Genomic DNA, 22,945 nt, shown 5'->3' with positions numbered 1-22,945 from the left:
TTCAAACAAAATTAAATAACTGAAATAAAAGCCAAAACAAAACGATTTCTTTCCCCTTCCTTAATTATTCAGTCTCAAAGTTATTATTAAAAATTGTATAAATTTGAGAAAAATTTTATCAAGAACTCGAGGAAGCCTTTTGTAGTTTTATACGTGTATGATCCATATCATAGGGGTACTTTTCAGTTTTTAAAAAACCCTTTTAGAAAATAAATTTCTATGTTTTCTTGAAATGTTGGTACTTTTAAGAAACAATGTAAAAATTACTTGAATCAGACATATTTATTTCTTTGTTTTAGATAATAGACAGCCAACAAGATGAGATTGACAGAATGATTTTAGAAATTCAGGTAAGGAATATTTTGTGCTTATTTTAATTTAGCTATATTATATACTCTTTATATAATATATACTTATATTTTATATGGAAAGATAATATTTATAGCACTGAGATAAAGTTGCACATTCTTTAATATTAATCTTCCAGTTTTTGCTGTTTGGTAAATTAATCCTTCAAAAGATTGTAAAGATTCATCAGTGAACAAATCACATCCCTGGCCATTCTAGTGGAGGGAATTGGAGAGAATGCAAAATCCATATAATGAATGCCAGATGCTATGAAAAAAATTGCTGTTAAAAATGTTATTTAAAAAAAATTAAGTAGGCTAGAGAGTGCTACATTTGATAGAGTGGTTATGAAGTTTTTCCTGAAGAGGTGAAATTTGAACAGGGATCTGAATGAAGACATCCAGGGGAAAAGCATTCCAAGCAAAGGGAGCAACAAATGCCCTTTTAATGTACCTAATATGTTCTAAGACCAGCACAAAGTCTGCTAGCCTGGAGTGCAGGAAATGTGAGATAGTTATTCTAAGTGTGATGGAAAGCCAATGGACATCTTTTGCTGAAAAACGTTTAACTTTGTACCTCCTAATTTTACTATTACTTTTAAAAATCAAAGTAAAAGTGGTAAATGATTTGCAATTATATACAGTCTTCTTTGTCTTGTGGCTGTATTATTTATCAACAAATATATGAGCCTGATGGATTGATTGACAGAGGTTATAATCTTATATAATTTTGTATTCCTACAGACATAACTTCAGTTGTTTCCTAAGCCATTAGAACTTCTAGATTGTTAGATTTCTTCAGCCATTGTTATGTGACTTATTCTGGGCCATAATTCAAGAATTTCTGTTTTACTTGGGCATATTTTCCAAGAAGTAAATCTAATACATGTTATCTCAATCTAAATTAAGAGTACTCAACTCATGAAATTTGGCATTGAAACTTCAATGGCTTGTAAGATTTTATTTATCACAAACTATCTGATTGTAGGTGTTCATTATATACTTACATTCATTGAAATGTGCATTTTTACCCCATTCGTGGAGGCATCTTACTGCAATTTACTCTTACATGTTAACCAAGTCTGTAGTCACATATAAATATGTCATGACAATATATAAATGAATATGTACAAGAATATATAATTATAGGCCATACTGTTCTTGTTATTAAATGTTTGAGCAAACACAATTCATTTATTTCTTCAAATTATGTAGAGAACTGAAATAAATTTAATGAGATGAATTTATTAGAAATATTTGGGCCTAGACACCATAATCACTAATTCTGTTGTCTTATCTTTTGAAACAATCGCTATCTTTTTTGGTTTTCTTTTCTTTTTTTTTTCTTAGCACCTCATTTACCCATTCTGACCGTCAAGGTCTACAGATCTAGAGACACAGAGATCTATAGATATAGGTAATAGAGACAGACCATGAATGCTGATAGCTGGCCAATATGTCTATATTTATGAGGATGGTATTTGAATAGCAAATTAGAGCTGCAGATGAATATGACTCACATAATGAGAAAATTCTTTACTTATTTTAAACTCATATTATTTTTTGGCCCCTCATCATTTAAAAAGACAGAATTTTTGTTTGTGTTTGGTCATTTGTGATGACCTTTCTGTAAAAGGTATATGCTTTATATAAAACTTGAAAATATTGCTTATTCTGAAAATAGGAACATTATTTCCCTGGCATTAGAAACACTGAAAATAATACTTTGGGGAGAAAATATTGTTGCTTTCTATTGTGGTTAATGGACATAATTTGTGGGTGTATTATCAAGCTGATATACCTAATAGAGCAATTCCCTTTACTTCCTGGTTGTTTAAAGCTGCCTGATTTTTCCTCATCTGCTTACATAAAGAATGGTCAGCTTGCACCTCTGTAGATTATGATGTCCTTTCCATATGCTATAGCTCTGTTTTTGAATTTCTTCAAATATCTTCACCTAACCAACGCAACACAAAATACTATATAATTAAGGATAGCAGAGAGCCTCCCAATTATTTTAATATAAATTATGCCTTTTGACTATCACATAGTATTAATCTTATGTAAATTCTCACTGTCACTATAGTTTAGATATTCTTTCTTCTTCCACAGTGCTTAGATGCTGATTCATTTTCGAGTGTTCAGTAGGCAAAGATAACTTGGTCCTATTAGAATTTCATGTGTTACTGCTTCATGTCCTTACAAACTATTGAGGAGACCAAATTTGAAGTTCATTTGTCTTGATTTGGTACACTACACTTCTTTGGGGACAAGCAAGTTTTTCTTAGAGTTTAAAGTTACTCCCAAAAGAGAAAAATAAAATCTCAGACTATATACATTTTATGTCTAATTTATAGGAGATAAAAATAGAACACTGTTTCCTATTTAGATGCTGTGTGCAAAATACAGCTATAGTTTAAATATTTTACACCAGATGTCAAATAAATACTTATCTCTGATAGGTCACTAGCATGTTTATTTATTCACAGCTTTCGAAGTTGGAGAGAAATAAGTCTTCTACTAGTTATACTGTATCTGTTATTGAATATACAAAAAGTAATACTTCATGTAAAAGTATTTGCTAATTTGGAAGTTGAATGATATAAAAACACAGATTTTTCTATGTTTTGTTCAGCTGTCAAGGTGATATTGTTAACTGACATGAATAACTTGTTTACTCATTGACCTTTTAGAAATGCTGCCCTTCTTTTTATCCATAAAACTAATATAGCTAGCCTGGCTGCTTCTCCTATAGGTTTTTTCTTCTGTTAGTATACAGTATATAAAGACATTTTGCAGTAGAATGTTCCCTGTCAATTTCATGAACATATGGCTACAGTCAGAATGTGATGAAGTTCTTCATTGGGCATTACCTTCCTTCTTATTTATTTCTCAAAAGCACATTTCACATCCATAAGCCTTTTTCAGTGAGCTATTATCATTATAATCTTCCACTGTCAATATTAGACAGATCAACCAGACAGAAAATTAACAAGGATATCCAGGACTTGAACTCAGACCTGGAACAAGCAAACCTGATAGACATTTACAGAACTCTCCACCTCAAATCCACAGAATATACATTCTTCTCAGCACTACATCACACCTACTCTAAAATTGACCACATAATTGGGAGTAAATCACTCCTCAGCAAATGCAAAAGAACTGAAATCATAACAAACAGTCTCTCAGAACACAGTGCAATCAAGTTAGAACTCAGAATTCAGAAACTAACTCAGAACAGCACAGCTTCAGGGAAACTGAACAACTGGCTCTTGAATGTTGACTGGGTAAACAATGAAATGAAGGCAGAAATAAAGAAGTTCTTCGAAACCAAGGAGAATGAAGACACAACATACCAGAATCTCTGGGACACATTTAAAGCAGTCTCTAGAGGAAAATATATAGTAATAAGTGCCCACATGAGAAGAGCAGAGAGATCCAAAATTGACACCCTATCGTCAAAATTGAAAGAGCTGGAGGAGCAAGATGAAAAACACTCAAAACCTAGCAGAAGACAAGAAATAGCTAAGATCAGAGCAGAACTGAAGGAGATAGAGACACGAAAAACCCTTCAAAAAATCAATAAATCCAAGAGCTGGATTTTTGAAAAGATCAACAAAATAGACCACTAGCCATATTAATAAAAAAGAAGAGAGAATAACCAAATAGATGCAATAAAAAACGATAAAGAGGAAATCACCACAGATTCCACAGAAATTCAAACCATCATCAGAGAATATTACAAACAACTCTATGCGCATAAACTAGCAAACCTGGAAGAAATGGATAAATTCCCTTACACTTGTGTCCTCCCAAGCCTAAACCAGGAAGAAGTCAAAACTATGAACAGACCAATAACAAGGTCTGAAGTTGAGGCAGCAATTAAGAGCCTCCCACACAAAAAAAGCCCAGGTCCAGATGGGTTCATAGCCGAATTCTACCAGACACACAAAGAGAAACTGTTACCATTCCTTCTGAAACTGTTCCAAATAATCCAAAAAGAGGGAATCCTTCCCACATCATTTTATGAGACCAACATCATCCTGATACCAAAACCCGGCAGAGACTCAACAAGAAAAGAAAACTTTAGGCCAATATCCATGATGAACATAGACGCAAAAATCTTCAATAAAATACTGGCAAGCCGATTGCAACAGCACATCAAAAAGCTTATCCACATGATCAAGTAGGATTCATCCTGGGGATGCCAGGCTGGTTCAACATATGCAAGTCTATAAACATAATTCACCACATAAACAGAACCAAAAACAAAAATCACACGATTATCTCAATTGATGCAGAGAAGACCTTTGACAAAATTCAACAGCCTGTATGCTAAAAATCCCCAATAAACTCGGTATTGATGGAATGTATCTCAAAATAGTAAAAGCTATTTACAACAAACCAACAGCCAATATCATACTGAATGGGTAAAAACTAAAAGCATTCCCTTTGAAATCTGGCACTAGACAAGGATGCTCTCTCTCACCACTCCTATTCAATATAGTACTGGAATTTCTAGCCAGAGCAATCAGGCAAGAAAAAGAAATAAAGGGTATTGAAATAGGAAAGGAGGAAGCCAAATTGTCTCTTTTTGCAGATGACATGATAGTATATCTAGAAGACCCCATTGTCTCAGCCCAAAAACTCCTGAAACTGATAAGCAACTTCAGCAAAGTCTCAGGATACAAAACCAGTGTGCATAAATCACAAGCATTCCTATACACCAATAACGGACTTTAAGAGAGCCAAATCAAGAATGAACTACCATTCACAATTGCTACAAAGAGAATAAAATACATAGGAGTACAACTAAAAAGGAATGTAAAGGACCACTTCAAGGAGAAATACAAACCACTGCTCAACAAAATAAGAGAGGACACAAACAGATGGAGAAACATTCCATGTTCATGGTTAGGAAGAATCAATATCATGAAAATGGCCATACTGCCCAAAGTAATCTACAGATTCAACACTATCACCATCAAGCTACCAATGACCTTCTTCACAGAACTGAAAAAACCACCTTAAACTTCATATGGAACCAAAAGAGAGCCCGCATAGTGATGTCAATTCTAAGTAAAAAGAACACAGTGGGAGGCATCACACTACCGAACTTCAAACTAAACTACATGGCTACAGTAATCAAAACAGCATGGTACTGGTACCAAAACAGAGATATAGACCAATGGAACAGAACAGAAGCATCGGAGGCAACACAACATATCTGCAACCATACAATCTTGGATAAACCTGAGAAAAACAAGCAATGGGGAAAGGATTCACTATTTAATAAATGGTGTTGGGAAAACTGGCTAGCCATGTGCAGAAAGCAGAAACTGGACCCCTTCCAGACACCTTACATTAAAATTAACTCCAGATGGATTAAAGACTTAAACATAACACCATGAAAACCCTAGAAGAAAATCTAGGCAAAACCATTTAGGACATAGGAGTAGGCAAGGACTTCATGACCAAAACACCAAAAGCATTGGCAACAAAAGTCAAAATAGACAAATGGGACCTAATCAAACTCCACAGCTTCTGCACGGCAAAAGAAACAGTCACTAGAGTCAATTGACAACCAACAGAATGGGAAAAAGTTTTTGCAGTTTACCCATCTGACAAAGGGCCGATATCCAGAATTTACAAAGAACTAAAACAGAGTTACAAGAAAAAAGCAAGCCCATTCAAAAATGGGCAGAGGATATGAACAGACACTTTACAAAAGAAGACATACATGAGGCCAACAAACATGAAAAAATGCTCATCATCACTGGTCGTCAGAGAAATGCAAATCAAAACTACAATGAGATACCATCTCATGCCAGTTAGAATGATGATCATTAAAAAATCTGGAGACAGCAGATGCTGGAGAGGATGTGGAGAAATAGGAACACTTTTACACTGCTGGTGGGAGTGTAAATTAGTTCAACCATTGTGGAAGACAGTGTGGCGATTCCTCAAGGACATAGAAATAGAAATTCCATTTGACCCAGCAATCCCATTACTGGGTATATATCCAAAGGACTATAAGCCATTCTACTATAAGGACACATGCACATGAATGTTCACTGCAGCACTGTTTACAATAGCAAAGACCTGGAACCAACCCAAATGCCCATCGATGATAGACTGGACTGGGAAAATGTGGCACATATACACCATGGAATATTATGCAGCCATCAAAAACGAGTTCGTGTCGTTTGTAGGGACATGGATGAACCTGGAGAACATCATTCTCAGCAAACTGACACAAGAACAGAAAATGAAATACCGCATGTTCTCACTCATAGGCGGATGATGAACAATGAGAATATGTGGACACGGGGCGGGGAGCACTACACACTGGGGTCTATTGGGGAGAATAGGGGAGGGACAGTGGAGGGGGAGTTGGGAAGGGATAGCATGGGGAGAAATGCCAAGTGTGGGTGAAGGGGAGGAAGGCAGCAAATCAGACAGCCACATGTGTACCTATGCAACTGTCTTGCATGTTCTTCACATGTACCCCAAAACCTAAAATGCAATTAAAAAAAAATCTTTGGCAGAGGACATATAGGTTTGTAATGTTTACTTGTTTTCTCTGACATTAAAATGTTTACTAATTGTAAGAACTTAGGCATTTAGGTGGCCCCTCTCAATTGGCACCTATCAATAGATAATCATAATACCACAAAAGACAGAATAATACATTAGAAGACATTAAGACTGTTTACTCAGGCATGGTTGGAACCACCAATCTCAAAACTGACAGTCTGTTCTATTTATAACACATCGAGATGTTCCCACAGCCTAAGAAAGTTATATTCCAATTTTTAGTAAATCTCATAAATCCTTCATCTAGCAGGTTTTCTCAGTAGAAATAGTGAGAAAATGGATCATAAGTCAATGGAATGTCTCATAGGTAGAACATAAGTTCTTTAAATATCAGTTGCTTTAGTGTTTTCCCATTATTGCATGTTTATCTCCTATTGTTATCCAAATTGTTATTCTTGAAATAAAGTTATTTTTCTAAAGTTTAATTTAAAAAGCACTTACCTCTGTAAAATTGCCTATGAGTGAGAAACTAAAAGTATTCTTATCAGAAGTGAATACTAAATTTTGAAAAACCTACCAGCCAAATAATGCCTTCTATGAAAAGTAGCTTAAAAAAAAAAAAAGCTTCAGTGTAGTCTTGTATTTGTAAAGAGAACAGTCTTTACTGTTCATGTAGATCTGTTGTATGCATATTATAGTTGCATAATTAAGATTTGTCAGAATAAAATGCATAAAAGGTGCATTTAACTTTTGAAAAATCAGTTATATCAGGATGGCGACTTGTATGAGTGAAGACTGCTCATTTGAATCATAAAATGAATCAAATTTGAATCATAGGCCCGTTTGCCCTATATGTAGTCACCAAATCTATATGGATATTCACATTATTTGTAATACTTTTTAAGATATGTATTTCTGGGCCCTATTGTGAACCTAATGAATCAGTGTCTCTGGGATGAAGTTCGAATTATGTATTATTAAGTTCCCCAGGCAATCCCTAACTATATAGTCTGGCAGTAGAACTAGAGCATTTAGGAAGTATTACAATCCTCAGCATGCTTAGTGAGCCAAAAAGTGAGAATTAGATAGAAAGACTGAGGTTTAAATTTAAAAAACAAGTTTAGTTTCTGAGATTCTTAGGCGTCATCAAACACATTTAACATATTTTGGTAGATCTCACTTATAGACCGGAAAATACATTTTTTTCCAGAAGCTAGAAGACAAAGAACTCAAGCAGATTGTTTTTTTTTCCTTTATATTGTGCTAATTTTTAGTAACAGTTTTATTAAGATATAAGTCACTTACAATTCACCCGCTCAAAGTGTGCAATTCAGTACCTTTTAGTATATTCACAGATAAGTGGAACCAAGACCACAGTCAATTTCAGAACATTTCTATCTCAAATAGAAGCCTTATACCTTTTGTCACTTCGCTAAGCCCCCATCCACTTCTCCAGCCATAAGCAACCCCTGATCTACTTCCCATCTTCATACATACACCTATTTTAAACACTTCATACAAATGTATATATGGTCTTTTGTGACTCTTGACCATATCCAGTTGTTAAGCTCCACCAATTGTCATCCTTTCATGCTGTTGTTTTCAACAATGCCCTGTGGCATAAATTGCTTCACAAACTGATCCACTGTAGCTCTTTTGAAGGGATAGTTCATTAGGTTAGTGTTTGAGATTTGTTCTGACCTCAGGAGTATTCTTCCCAGCTATCTCACTGTTTCTTTCTGGGAAAGTAGTTGGTCTCTAGATTTAGCCTACAGGGCTAAAAGTGTTCTGCCAACTGCCTTTCACCACAACCACCAATTTTTTGAGTGCTCTAAGCCTTGACCTTCACATTGTTGCAAATGAAGTCAATCCCTATAGAGAGACTTTTGGAGTTTCTAGTTTTATGGCCTACTTTTCTTCAGGCAAAATCTCTTAAGCCAGGCTAATTGGTGTGGGGACAATGAAAAGCTTCTGAATGATACCTCCACTCTAGTAGCTGAACACTCACTGGAGGGAGTTGGGTCTTTTTGACCTGCCTCTCCTCCATAGAAACAATGCCCCACAGGCTGGGGGCAAGGATCAAGGGTTCTGAACTCTACGTAAGCTTCCATCCCATAAGGGGATATGAGTAGAAGGATGCCTCTACCTCTTGGTTGTACTTTCCTGAAACAGCCTTTGCTACAGGTAGCTATGAACAGGATGATAAATGTTGATGTCCTATCTTTTCTGGGAAGAGAGCTCTTTAACTGGGGGCTGTAAGGAGAGGGTACCCTGTGTTATTGGCTGTATCAGTCTGGAGTAGAATTTCCATCCCAATGAGATGTGAGAAGGCAGAGATGGAGTTGAGTTTTGTTTCAGTTTTTTCCTCTAGAATCCTTTTATGAAGCAGAATTTTGTTTCAAATACCAGTCTCTTACTCTTCTTACTGAGTTTCAATAGATTTTCTTGAGTAAATGTTTCTTCATTTGCTAGCTCTTAGGACTATTTCCAGAAATTTTAAATTATAACATTCACCAATTTCATTGAGGGGTGGATCTGTGGAGCTCCTCACACTGTCATGCTAAAAGCAAAATTGTTCTTAAAGTTTTATGATGTTACAAGATGGTAACTAACTTAAGAAAGGAATTTCAGCTGTATGTTGTCTTAGAGTCCTAGAAACATAAAACCAAAAAAAGGGGGCGCTTTTTAAAATTTTTTCCCCACCACCAAAATAAACATTCTGCTATATGTTTCAGACTTCCTATTAAGGGCAACTCTGCCCTTCTACTTAATTCAGTCCAGGTATCCTAGACTTATCCTTGACTCCTCACTTACCTCACATTTGTCAGCAAATTCTCCTACCTTGAAAGTATGTCTAGAATCTGACCTCTTCTCCATGCCTCCTCCATTACCACCATGTTCCAAGCCATTTTCCTTCTTTTGGCAATAAGAGCTTGGAGTCACAAAGGAAACAAGCACTTAGACAAAAGATTTCTCAGCAAGGCAAATTTACTTCTGCAGAAGGGTACTGCTCGCCCTTCTGGCTGCTATCAGAGCACTCTGAACAAAGGAGGGAAGGGGTTTTTAATCCCTAATGCAGTTAGTCCCTGGCTTCTGTGTCCTGTTCCCATTGGCTGGAGACCGACCACACAGTCTAACATAACCCAATTAGCTAGTATTTGAAATTGAATATGGCTAATCAGGCAGGAAGGGAGAGGTTCTTTAAAGGCACAAGGCACGTTGGGGCATGTCAGGGCTCAGCGAAGTTGGGAAGGGTAGCTTCAGCAGAAGGAGCAGTTTACAGAATGGGTAGCTTAGGAAAGGGACAAGGAAGTTGATCTCAAGAATAAAGAACAAGGAAGTTGAAAGTTAAACCTTTGAAGAGGAACTTACTGTATCTGACACTTTCTCATCTGGATTATTTCTTTCTGCTTCTACCCTTGCCTGTGCTCAGTATACTCTCATTAGCTTAAGTGATCCTACTAAGCAAAAATCAGATTACATCATGTCTCTGCTTAGAACTCTTCAGTGGATCCTCATTTTTTCCAGAATAAAAATTAGAGTTCTTATGCTGATTTATGAGGCCCTGTACAATCTGTTCTGCAGGCTGCCTTCCTTCTCTGACTCTTTCTCCTGCTATTCTCAGCAATCCTGGCTCTCTTAATTTTTCTCAAACACAGAAGACACCATCTGTCCCAGAACCTTTGTGCTGATAAACTCTCTGGATATCTGTGGGACAAAATCTCTCACTTCCTTCAAGCCTTTGCTTACATGAGATTTCAACCTCCTGACCCTTACTGTGCTCTGTTTGTTCTCCACAGAACTAGTCAAATTCTAATATATGACACTGTGTAACTTACATATTTATTTTATTTCTTTTGGTCTTTTTTCTCCTAGTAAAGTTCCGCAAGGGCCAAGAGTTTTGACTATTTTGTTCACTGATCACTCAATGCACAGAACAGTGTTTGGCAATGATTTTTGCTGAAAGAATGATTGCATGAAGGAATGTGCTTGTGAATTTCTTATATGGTATGCATGCTTATGTATGTATATGTATATATGCAGTAAAAATGTTAACAGAAATTTTCTTTCAAAATAATTCCTCTTAAATTGGGTTTGTGGATTATATAGAATCTGCTAACTAAGGCACACCTGGTTTTTCCTCATTTGAGCTATTTGTAAATGGGACATTTCTGGATACTTATATAGAAAAACAAATGTGCTTAAAACCACTTTTCAACTTCAAACATGATCATAATAAAGACCTTGTGGGTTAGTTCCTTAGCAGAATTTTAAAATGTCTTGATTAAACTGAGAATTAAAGAGCTAATATAGGTGTTTGTAAATTGATTTTTAATTTTGTTAATCTCCATCTCTACTGAATGATAAACAGAGAGTTATTGTGAAATTCAAGAAGCTAAACACTTATTTCAGAAAATATGAGATATTTCATTTATGCATTGTGGAGTACTACCAGTTTGAGCAAGTATATTTTAACATCTTAAGAGATTCAAAAAAATGCTTTGCAAAAAGTATTTATGTAAAGTAATACACACCATTTATTCTTGATGGAATTTCTTGTTTTCTTTTAAACACATACTTCTTAATACAATTTAGGATAGAGAAATAACTAATGTTTTAGGTGAAAAGTTATTGTCAGACAATAGCATTCATACCTAGTATTATCCTAAAAGTTGTACAGCACTTGCAAGACCAAGTTTCTTCTTGGTAACTACCTTGAACCCAAGCAACATATAAGAAATATGATTTTCCTTTTTGTGATAAATGGTACTACTGCCAGGCATTTTCAGTTTTTCTGATGGAGAAGATTGCCTGTTTCTGCACTGATTAAAAATCAGTCTTACATAGGGACATATTAGTCGGTTTTATTAGTCACATTCAAATGACTCTGAATTGGTAAAAATACAAAACATTCTTAACTTTTACGGAATTATATTCTGTTATAATGTGTCACTATTACTATAATTCTGTTATATATATTATATTAATTATATTGTGAAAACACCCCTCTTGGGTTTAATTTTTATTGTTTGAATGTGAGTTTGAGTAGTGTATCTGTGATGCCTTTCTTCTGTAATTCTAATAAACAGTCACAAATATTGAGAATTTAGGTTGAATTTTGGATTCCAGCCAAATAATCTTGTCAGGCCGGAAAGCATAGCTCTTCAGCTAGGTGAATAAATCTCCATGTTCATTTAATCAAATAAGGTTTTGATTCAATCTAATGAAGTTACAAAGGAAATTTCAATTTTCAGTTATTCAGAGAGCACATATTCAGAGAGCCCCATATTAACTTTGTGCTGTGAGATTAATTTTTGTGAAATATAGAACAACTTTTCCCTGGAAGGAAATATACTTGTTATACAGTTTGATTCGTTTCTTTTCAATTTCTGAGTTACTAAGTGTAATTTTTTTTTCAGAGTTTAGCAGACAAATGAAATTTAAAAGCAACAAGTTTTATATGTTACCGATAAAACTGCTTTATATTTATAGTCTTATTTTAACCCATGGTGATAGCTGTCTTCTCTCTTACCCCATCCAAAGATAATGTGAGGAAAAAATATTTAGAGTAGAATGTGTACTATTTGGGGAGTCAGCATACTGAAGCATTGTCAGAGTTGAGACTAAATACAGACCTGAAATAAAGTGATACCTCTCTTCTGGTCATATGTATATTGATTTTGTGGTCTAACAAAAGGAAACTAGTTGATAGAAACACTTAGAATTCACTAATAACTACAGAATGTATGGCAGTTTTCTCTTTTACTATATAGGGGAAAAGTAAGACTAAGTAAGACTCTTAAAATGTCCTTTATGCTGCTTTGGTGTTCTCATAATATTGTCATGTCTAGATAATTCGCAATTTTATAAGGAATAAGAAGGAGATTAGCTTATCAAATTCCCATAATAGACCTTTGACTGGAGTTCACAGTATATTCACTGCTGGAATACTATACACTGAAAGACAGGAGCTATGTTTCAAATGATAGAAAATAGAAATGATACAATGATCTTATTATCTTGCATCTCATTAACCATAAGCAAATGTAAAACAAAAGAAGCATAGACTTGTTGCAAATACACTCCCAACATATAAAAAGTTAATGAAATAAAAACTGTTTGTAATACAGCATTAAGTAGGAACTTCAGATTTGAATGTTTATACAAATTAAAAACTTCTTGGTAAAAATTATAATTAAAACAATTCAAATGTATTCTGGAAAACTGGCATTTCTTTTTCTTTTTTATTTGTAATCAGCCATTCTCTAAAATGGATTAATTTAAAAGTAAAGACTTCATCTTCCAAGGGAATAGGGAGGAAAGAAGATCTAAAGTATTCAGAGACAACATTTCTGCTTATTTCTATTTGAGATTTTTCTTTACATGTTAACCTGTTTTGCTTTCCAATTTTTTTAAAAAATTCTAGTCTATGCAAGGAAAGCTTTCTAAAGAGAAGGTGACCACTCAGAAGATGACGGAAGAGCTAGAAAAGAAAGAAAGAAACCTACAGAGATTAACAAAAGCATTGCTTGAAGTGAGTAGAAGAAATTCAGTTTGCTTTGAAAGGATGATTTGCTACCTATTTAAGCAGATGCTTATTTTATAAATATTAATAGAGCATTTTCAGATTGAAGATGTGATTTTGATATCCCTGTAGTTAAATCCATTCTTTCTTACCAAAATTATTATAAAAAGATAAACCTTTCTCTTGTGTTTTAGAATACAGTTTCATGTATTTATAGTACAGTATATATTTATTATATTATTAGCTGCCATTCATCTATAAAAAGTTTATTCCTCATCATCCTAGGCTCTTGGGTTATTCTGAAATACAGTTCCAATTGGAAAACTAATTAAAGTTACCTTTAATTATCAGTTTTAAGGATAAGATGGTATTAGTTTTGGGGGTCAGCAATTCATAATCGTTGGGGTTTTTTTTTTTCTTCTTTGGTTTTATGCCAAATTTTTTTGTATTTCTTTGTCTCTTACACTGAAACTTTTGGTTCCTATCAACATTAACATGGATGCTTTGCCCCACCAATAAGCAAAAAGTAGTTTCAAAGTAATTAAATCACTATTGCTACTAAAAATAAAAACCAGAGTGAGGTTCAAAGTTACTTTGCAGTTCTTTTTATCCTTGGAACAAATCTCACTATAGAAAAATACAGGCTGGATGTGATGGCTTACACCTGTAATCCTAGTACTTTGTTTTGGGAACCTGAGGTGGGCAGATCACTTCACTCCAGGAGGTTGAGACCAGCCTAGGCAACGGGACAAAACCCTGTCTCTACAAAGAAATACAAAAATTAGCCAGGCATGGTAGTGTTTACCTGTGGTCCCAGATATTCAGGAGGCTGAGCTGAGAGGATCACCAGAGCCCGAGGAGGTCAAAGGCTGCAGTGAGCCATGATTGCACCACTATACTCTAGCCTGGGTGACAGAGTGAGGCCTCAAAAAGAAAAATACATACACAACCAACATATTCATTACGTGAGAGACTCCTAGAAACTGAAACTGGATTTATGTTTCCTCCCTTGGATATACACTGACGTATCAGATGGCACAGAGACACAGTTTCCACTATTTACATTGTTATTTTTCTATGTATTTTTTCCCCATATATGTATTACATATATATAATTGAATTTTGTTAATGTGTATATAATTTGACTCCACTGTTTTGTTTATAGACTTGGGGGAAAATGTTAACCTGTATGGCTTTTAGTACCTTTCCTCTATTGTAACAATCTGATGTTTGTTTTCTTTATCCATTGCAGAACCAAAGACAGACAAATGAGACATGCTCTTTATTGGATCAGGGCCAGGAAGCTGACCAATCTAGGCAGCAGACAGTTCTTTCTAAACGGCCACTATTTGATTTGACTGTGATTGATCAGCTGTTCAAGGAAATGTCCTGTTGTTTGTTTGACTTGAAAGCATTGTGTAGTGTTCTTAATCAGCGTGCTCAAGGCAAGGAGCCTAATCTTTCATTATTACTGGGAATAAGATGTAAGTGTCTGATGACTTGTTCGTTCTTTGTGGCAATTGAAACCTACCTTCATGAATCAGGAACTTCTGACTGCTTTTTCTCTGCTTATTTTTGTAATTTACTTTCCTACTTAGAATCAGTCTGTGGGTTTATTATATACCTGTTATTACTTCATTGCTAGAAGTGAGTGGGGTTATAGCTGACATAAACTACCACTTGGCAGAATGCCTGGTAATGTTTCCTATGTTGATTCTGTAAATATGTGACTACAGTGGTAGTTAGGTATGACTTTCCATTTACTCTTCCAAGGATAATGATTCCTTCTATTTGCTCTTGTTTGTTAGTTGCATAGATTAAGTGACCCAGCCATATGTCTACTGGTAAAATATCTGAGAGAAATATTTTACTTTTCAGTTCAATATATGTTCTATGGTAATTGCTTCATGTGAGCGCCAGTGATTTCACATGAGCTAGTTTTCACAGCTTACAGATGTGTTGCTTTCGTCATGCATACCTGCTGGCTTTACACCTTTCAGTGTGACACCCATTCACTCTTGGCCTCATTTCTGTCTTCCTCCACACATAATTGTGAGAGCTGCCACAGTAATAATCCTAGTGTCCCTTTCTGTGCTATTTTGCAGAAACGCTCATCTCTGCATGTGGTTACAAATTAGGATGTTAGTCTCTTTTTATTTATTTACTTACTTATTTTTGAGACAGAGTCTCACTCTGTAACCAGGCGCCAAGCTGGAGTACAGTGGCACAATCTTGACTCACTGCAACCTCTGCCTCCTGGGTTCAAGCAATTCTCCTGCCTCAGCCTTCCGAGTAGCTGGGACTACAGGCGTACGCCACCATGCCCAGCTAATTTTTGTATTTTTAGTAGAGACGGGGTTTCACCATGTTGGCCAGGATGGTCTCGATCTCGACCTCGTAATCTGCTTGCCTTGGCCTCCCAAAGTGCTGGGATTACAGGCTTGAGCCACCGTGCCCGGCCGTTAGTCTCTTTTTAATAGAGAAGAAATGAAATTGGAAGGAAATAGGAATGGAGTAAGACCACATAATTAGATTTATGAGCCACCATGTATATTTAGTAGCTGCCTAATACTATGGTTAATATATGACTAGAGGGGAGATTGGTTTTGTTTCTATTTTTATCATAAAGATTCGACCATTTTGCATCATAATAGTTATTTTGGCAAATCAAATAATGCTGTTGACCAAAGTATATCTCGTTAAATGAAACGTATCTTGTTAAATGACATGTATTTGTGCTCAACTATTTCTCTTTCACTTCATAGATATTTGTACACATACACAAGTGTGGATATGGAAAAAACACATAAGGTTTAATTAAGTATATTCACTCACGGAGTAAACATTTATCAGATGCCTTCTATGGTACAGACACGAAGTAGGTGTTGGTAATGCAGATAACCTGAACACAGCCTTTGCCCACTCATTAACCAAATTATTAGAGCATTGTGATAGGGGCTATAAGTGAGATGTGGACAAAGGACAGTGGGAGCTCAAGAGGTAAAAAACAACTAAATCTACATGGGAGGGGCTATGGAGACTCCACAGATTAGCCAGTGTTCAGTGTCAATTTTAGAGGAGGAAGAAGAGAAGGTTGTCAGGTGAGCATGGAGTGCTTATCTCTTGTGGGCAAGACGCAAAAGCTCACAAAGGGAATTCATTTTCTCCACAATTATAGAGTTGGCCACCCTTTTAATTACTTTACGGTCTTCTACATTTTCACTATCATAAGGTAGCATTTTTCGTTACGTTTTTCAGTAATAGAGTAGTAGAGTTATCCTAATGTAAATCTTACCACCCCCATCTCTCAGTGCTCCTTCTAGTCTTTAAAGTTTGACCCCAGAATCCTTACCTTGTATTTGGCATTGTAAAAATTTTACCAGCTAGTTGATTTGTGAAAAACTGGTTGATTCATGACTCCATTTGCTCACTCTATCCTTTTGAAAACAGCGTTACCTTGGTGCCCATGCCATCATTTTCTAGGTTCTGCTTCTGCCTTTATGACTGTTCAGTCTCTATCTTCTGTGGACTTCTCTGCCACTTAATTATTGGTATCACCAGAAGCCTTTTGTTACTGGTTTTGTGTCTGTTTCTTTTTATTCAGTACTTTATCTGAGTGATCTTATACACTCCTGTTGTTTGTTACTGCCTTACCTTTCACCTACACACTTATCTCCTTTACCCAGACATTTATCTCCTCTGGGCTCCAGATTATATTCTCATGTATATTAGAATTGGCTGTTTTGAATGCATTACAGACTCTACACATTCAAAACCAGAACCCACTTTCCTTCCCTCCCTGAACCTGTTCCTCTTCTCAGTGAGTAACACCACCTTTTCACCTGTCATTTGAACCCAGATTTGATTCTCCACTCTGCTTTTTCCTTCATCTGGGCCTGTGCCCAATCCCTGCCCCTCACTCAAATTGATAATGATTGTGTGCTATTAGTTCTGTCATCTGCTTACTATGTTTAACATTCCTGCCATTCTGTCTCCATTGCACTATTGTTTTAAGTTTTCATAACCCATCACCTATACTGGTCTCTCTGACAACCACCTTTCTCACCTCCTCCCTCTAATCCATTTTACATTGTTGCCACACAGAGCTGTCTAAACTATGAATCTGGTTTCCTAGTACTTAGACTTCTCTGTGGTCGACAATATTGTTGCCCATTAAACATGCTGAGTTTCTGTGTATCACTGTATGAATTTAATTCATTTTAATTAGCAAAATGTATAAAGGACCAAGTGAATAAGATGTTTAATAACGAATGATGCATAATTTAAACATGAGCCTCACTGATGATTAAGGTGAAAAATTCTAAAATGTCTTTGTTCAAAAAAATGTGAGATATTCTCTTTATATTTTATTTACACAGCAATGAACTGTTCAGCTGAAGAGACTGAGAATGACCACAGCACAGAAACACTCACTAAAAAACTGTCAGATGTGTGCCAGTTACGAAGAGACATTGATGAATTAAGGACTACAATATCAGACCGCTATGCTCAGGACATGGGAGACAACTGCGTTACTCAGTGATCAAGTGTTAGTCCCACAGCAATAATGACCCATTGTTAAATGCTGCTGTGTTATGGAGCCATAATGGAAGGTTGCAAGTGACATGACTTGCACATAGGGATTTTTTTCTGTGGATTTGTTATATTGAAGCGGAAAAGGAATGTGAAGAGGTTTTGAAGGGGCTTATCTAATCAGGCAAAAAAAAAAAAAAACAAAAAAAAAAAAAACAAATCAAATTACCTTTGACAAATGTGATAAAATCTGTAAGAAAAAAAGAGTCTATATTCTCAAACTACTGATTATAGGACCAAGCTGTGAAAAGTACCCTTCACATGAAGGAGTAGGAGTCCTTTTAATCTTATAGCTTTGTGTGTGCTTGTATGTGTGTTGTGTGTGTGTGCATGTGCTTTATTCACAAATTTATAAGGGTTTCTAGGGTAGGAGCAGAGCTCCTGAGAAAGGCACACGCTGTTTATTCTTATATCTTTCATATAGGAGCTTGTGTTATACTTTGGGATTTTCAGTGGCTGCCTGAACAAGAGTTCCAACGGCAGGCAAGTGTTGTAACGGTATAGCAGGCAAAACCATTTGTATTTTGAACACTTATTGCACTGATAATGTTGTGTGGTTGAGCTGATTTTAATACTGTAGATAGGTCAGCTGTTTTTCCAGAGTGATTGTGGATTTCTTAAGAGGTGTGAAATTTTGATATGATGTTCTTTTCCTTAGCATTGTAATGTGTGTGTTACAAGAAATGTTAACTTGAACTAATTTTAACATGTTCCTTGCTATTTACAATTTTTTATTTATATGTTATATATCAATGTAAACAAAGCTATATATAATTAATAAAGGCATCAGACCATTATTATAAAAGAAAATTAATGAAGTTACTCTGGAACAATAGCTTACTTATCCAGATCTCACCATTTACATTTTAACAGTTTTGTATCTGTTTCAAAGTTGAAACTACTTTAAGAAAAAACCAACACTATTTATATCTGAATCAACAGTAGCATAAAAACATTTTAATTCAGATGGTATTTTAATTCCTTTTATTAGATAAAGTACATTAACAACAGAATTTTTCATAGAATATGGACTTGGCCAGATCCATATTCATCTGAAGTGTACAGGGTATTACTATGAAATGCAGTTGATTTTTCAGTAGACATGCAGTCATTTAAACTTCCAAATGAGTGTTGTCCATGCTTCTGTTGGTATTTTGGAAGGATTATACATTTTATTGCCGTCAGAGCATTGATTACATTCTTTTGAATATACTTAGTTATGGCCAAAGCCTTGTCCTTTGTTAAGTTGGTTTGATTTCTTGATGCAACTGAATCTCAGTTATATCAAAACTAAATAAGAGATGGAGGTTAGAGGATGTAACTCAAGCAAGATAATATTGATTTGATAAAGAGCATATCACGTGCCTGTTTTCTTGCCAGGCTTATATACTGTATAAAGGCTCTCCTAGGAAGGATTTTTCTTAAATATTTAACAGTGAAAATGTGAGACAAGGCCTTCAAGGAACCTACCTAGGAAGACACTCAGTTTGGATTTTGGCATATACAGCTCTGAATAAATTATTTTATAGTTATAGTTGAATAATCAGTTAAAATATGCTGTAAAGACATCGGATTTTCCTTCTGTTCAGTGCCTGAGTCCTTCCTGCTCTTCTTCTTAGGATCTGGGCATTAAGAAACCCGTACATTGTAGTGCTTCTGCATCCCAGGGTCCTTAACCTAAGGAGGGACTTAGTCACTGGTAAGAACTTGACTTTCTAATATAGTCACTTGGTTTTTTAACATGAGTAGCTTGAAGATAATCAGGATATAGTAAATTTCTACCAAAAATGTGATAACAAAGAATTCAGCGTTGGTCTTTTACAGTAAAGTAGAAAATAACGTCTAAAATACATCAGCCGCAAGTGCAGCAAATATTTTTACACTCTCTTTGAATAGAATCTCAACCACTCTCCCCATGATTTTGGAAATAAAGCCTTTCTAAAATAGAATGAATTGGCAAACAATCACTAATTTGGATCAGTGGGTTCTTCCTTAAATATCTCCTAGATTTTTAGAGTATGTTTTGGGTTTTAGGGTTGTTACAAGCAAACGTTACAGTTGTTTGTTTTATGCTACTGTAGATACATTTTTATTTACTGGCTTAGCTGGGAATAAAATAATTAATTTGTTTTTGTAAGTTTTCTAAAGCTTACAGAATTTAATTTAACTCATATATCTTAAAAGTAAAATTCTAAAGTTAAACAATTTCTGACCTAGTAGGAAATTAACAAATTACTGCTGATGAATTTCATTTTCCAAAATCTGTACCCCCCCATAAAAAATGGAGTTAAGATGTGCTAGTTTAAGTAGTTAGTTGAATTATAGATTGGTCTTCTTAAAATCTGGAGTTTGTAAAGAGACCTAAATAATCAGTAGATAGACTTGGAGGGATTTTGTGGGGAAATTGAAACTAATAGTATTCTAGTTTGTCAGTATTTAATTTTTGATTGTGATTTTTCAGAAAATTTTTCTTTCCCAAGACACCCTCTTGTATTAGAACATCCTTTCTGTATCACATTAAAAACAGATGTTACTGTTAGACCAAATAAGATGGGCAAATAGCAACACTAGAGTGTCTTACCTAGTTTGAACTAGGATGTTCATGGAAGTTATGACAGCAATATATCCCTGAAGTTAAAATTAAACTAAATTTTAAAGTGAATCTATTTGAAAATTTCCTTAGATAATGAAACCTCTTTTTAGTTGTGCTTTTTGTGAATCAAACACTTGTCTTTTTAGAAAGTATTGTATCTAATATTAGTATTAATTGTTCTTTGGTGTTTTAAAGTTGAGTTTATTCTGCCTCAGTCACATTACAGCAAAGATAAAGTAACAGTTGACTTAATGAAAGGTCCAAATTCCCTCTACAGATAAAATTCACTGAATCAAAGGCCCAATAGCTATCTTTTCATTTGATGCCAGAAAAAATAAGATGACTTGAGTTGAAATATTAATTTTCAGTGGCCTCTAATTAAAAACACACACACACACACACAAGTATTGGCTAGGCAAGATATTCCTGAGGTTATTTTAAAACAAGTGTGGCACCTTTTTATGATATATTTGAAATGGGATTCAATATTTAATGTTAACAGTATTATATTTTAGTGAAATTTATTTTGGTGGTAACAGTTTATTAAACCTAATTTCAATAGCTTGTTATAGAGACAATCTCAAGGTCTGGAAAGTGTTGCTAAAATGAATATAATACATTTCTGATATACTGAGGAGCTTATAAAGTAATTCTGTAAGAGTCTAAGACTCACTAATTTCTTAGAGGATATTTTTAAAGGAGCTACTTAATTGGGAAAATGTTCTTTAAATATCAGTAATAGTTCGTTAAGTTACATAGTAGCTGAGAACGTGGACTATATTTTTATATAGCATAGTTCAGCTTTTGGATTATTGGCATTCTCTTACTTAGGAATTCTATCATTGTAGATACGTAATTATGGTAATAAGCAATTTTCACAACCATGCTCACTCAGACTATATCATTTGAAACTGCCAGTGACTGTACCTCCCCAAGCCAAAGTTAATTAATTTTGTTTCCATTTTTGACAATTCAGTGTTCACAAAACAACAGAAACAATTTTCTATTTGGTATAAAGAGCAAAATTTACAACTTTGCTTCAAAATGCTGTGGGTGGCATATTGTCATATGATCATATCATATATTTAATCATGTAGGGGAAAGATTGTGGATTTTTTTCTTATTTAAAAGTACTGCTGAATATAAGAATACAGTTTTAAATCAGTAAGTCTAATAATACTATTGCAGCTGTATACCGAGAAAACCTTTTGTGCCTTTTTGCCTGCAGTAAGCATTTATTTCTATTTTACATGAGTTATAAGAATGTTGATGATTATTGCACCTTGTTATTCTGTAAGTAGACTTTATTAAGGATTTTTTTTTAAGCAAGGAGCCGTTCTTTATTACTAAGTGGATACCTTAGTAAACATGAGAGGAATTATCAGATATGTGTCTTTGGAGCCCAGCCTTCCTTGTGTAGTGAGCCGGAACACCTTTAGAATGTATTCATTTATGTGTATGTATATATACATATATGTATAAATAGTTAAAACACATTAAATATAAAACTTCGCATTGGTGTGATGACAAGAAGTAGTAAGGTGCTAGGTGGTTACATTAAAAGTACAGCACAGTGTATAATCAGTCACTTTGACTGGTGATTTTGTAAACTAGGTTCAGTTTTTGAACCACTCAGAATACCTCATGTGTAAATACAGTGTTCATGACTTAACTGAAATATAGTTATTATATTAAAAAAAAAGAATGTGAAGCCACTGGTTGGCTTGACTTACGCCTTCTGATCTATCATTCTTGCCTCTTTTTTTGTAAAGGGGTTTTTTTTTGTTGTTGTTTTGTTTTGTTTTTTAATAGGGTTTACAGCTAGAATTTTGAATGCCAAAGTTCTATTTATTAAATTAAGAAAAAAGTTTTCAATGTTACTGGCTAGTATTTTTCCACTGGACTATTGTTTGTTGATGTTGGATTTTTTATTTACAGAGAAATAAATATTTTATAAAAAGATTTATGTCTTCCAAGAGCCTAATGTTAATATAAGACTGTATTTTTACTTTCAGACTCTCTATTCTGAATTCTCAATGACAAGAATATGCTGACTTGACTTTTAGGAAAAAGCTTTGTATAAATGCCCAGGAGAATCTTTGACTAAATCATGGAGACTTCTGCCTTCTATCTTATAATTTCTTGCCAATTACATAAAAGCTTTTTCTGAGGGCCTTCTTATAAAGGGTACTGAGATTTTCTGATGACAGGTACTGCAACATAGGAAATCATGTCTGTGTCCATTTCAGTTAATAGCACTGTGTCTCCTTTCTGACTTTCTAAAATCCCTATTTAAACCAGGAGTCTTCTTTCTGGTTTTCCAACAGACAGAATCTGGCTTCAGTA

The 22,945-nt window shown here is 34.9% G+C and overlaps 1 protein-coding gene across 12 annotated transcripts in view; it reads left to right on the top strand.

Moving 5' to 3' along the window:
* Positions 1-22,559, top strand: part of CEP85L (centrosomal protein 85L) — a 256,166-nt gene extending 233,607 nt beyond the window's left edge. For 10 of the 12 annotated variants that reach the window (XM_078369983.1, XM_002746905.6, XM_035296582.3 and 7 more), the window contains 4 exons: positions 300-350; positions 13,315-13,422; positions 14,666-14,897; positions 17,793-22,559. In XM_078369983.1, the coding sequence (XP_078226109.1) occupies positions 300-350; positions 13,315-13,422; positions 14,666-14,897; positions 17,793-17,956 (555 nt within the window). In that variant the 3' untranslated portion in view covers positions 17,957-22,559. The remainder of the gene's footprint in view (positions 1-299; positions 351-13,314; positions 13,423-14,665; positions 14,898-17,792) is intronic. The other 2 variants (XM_078369981.1, XM_035296581.3) reach the window with 1 other exon arrangement.
* The last annotated feature ends 386 nt before the right edge of the window (positions 22,560-22,945 follow it).

Source organism: Callithrix jacchus, chromosome 4, assembly GCF_049354715.1.
Source record: "Callithrix jacchus isolate 240 chromosome 4, calJac240_pri, whole genome shotgun sequence".
NCBI lineage: Eukaryota > Metazoa > Chordata > Mammalia > Primates > Cebidae > Callithrix > Callithrix jacchus.
This window is presented reverse-complemented; position numbering and strand designations above follow the sequence as displayed.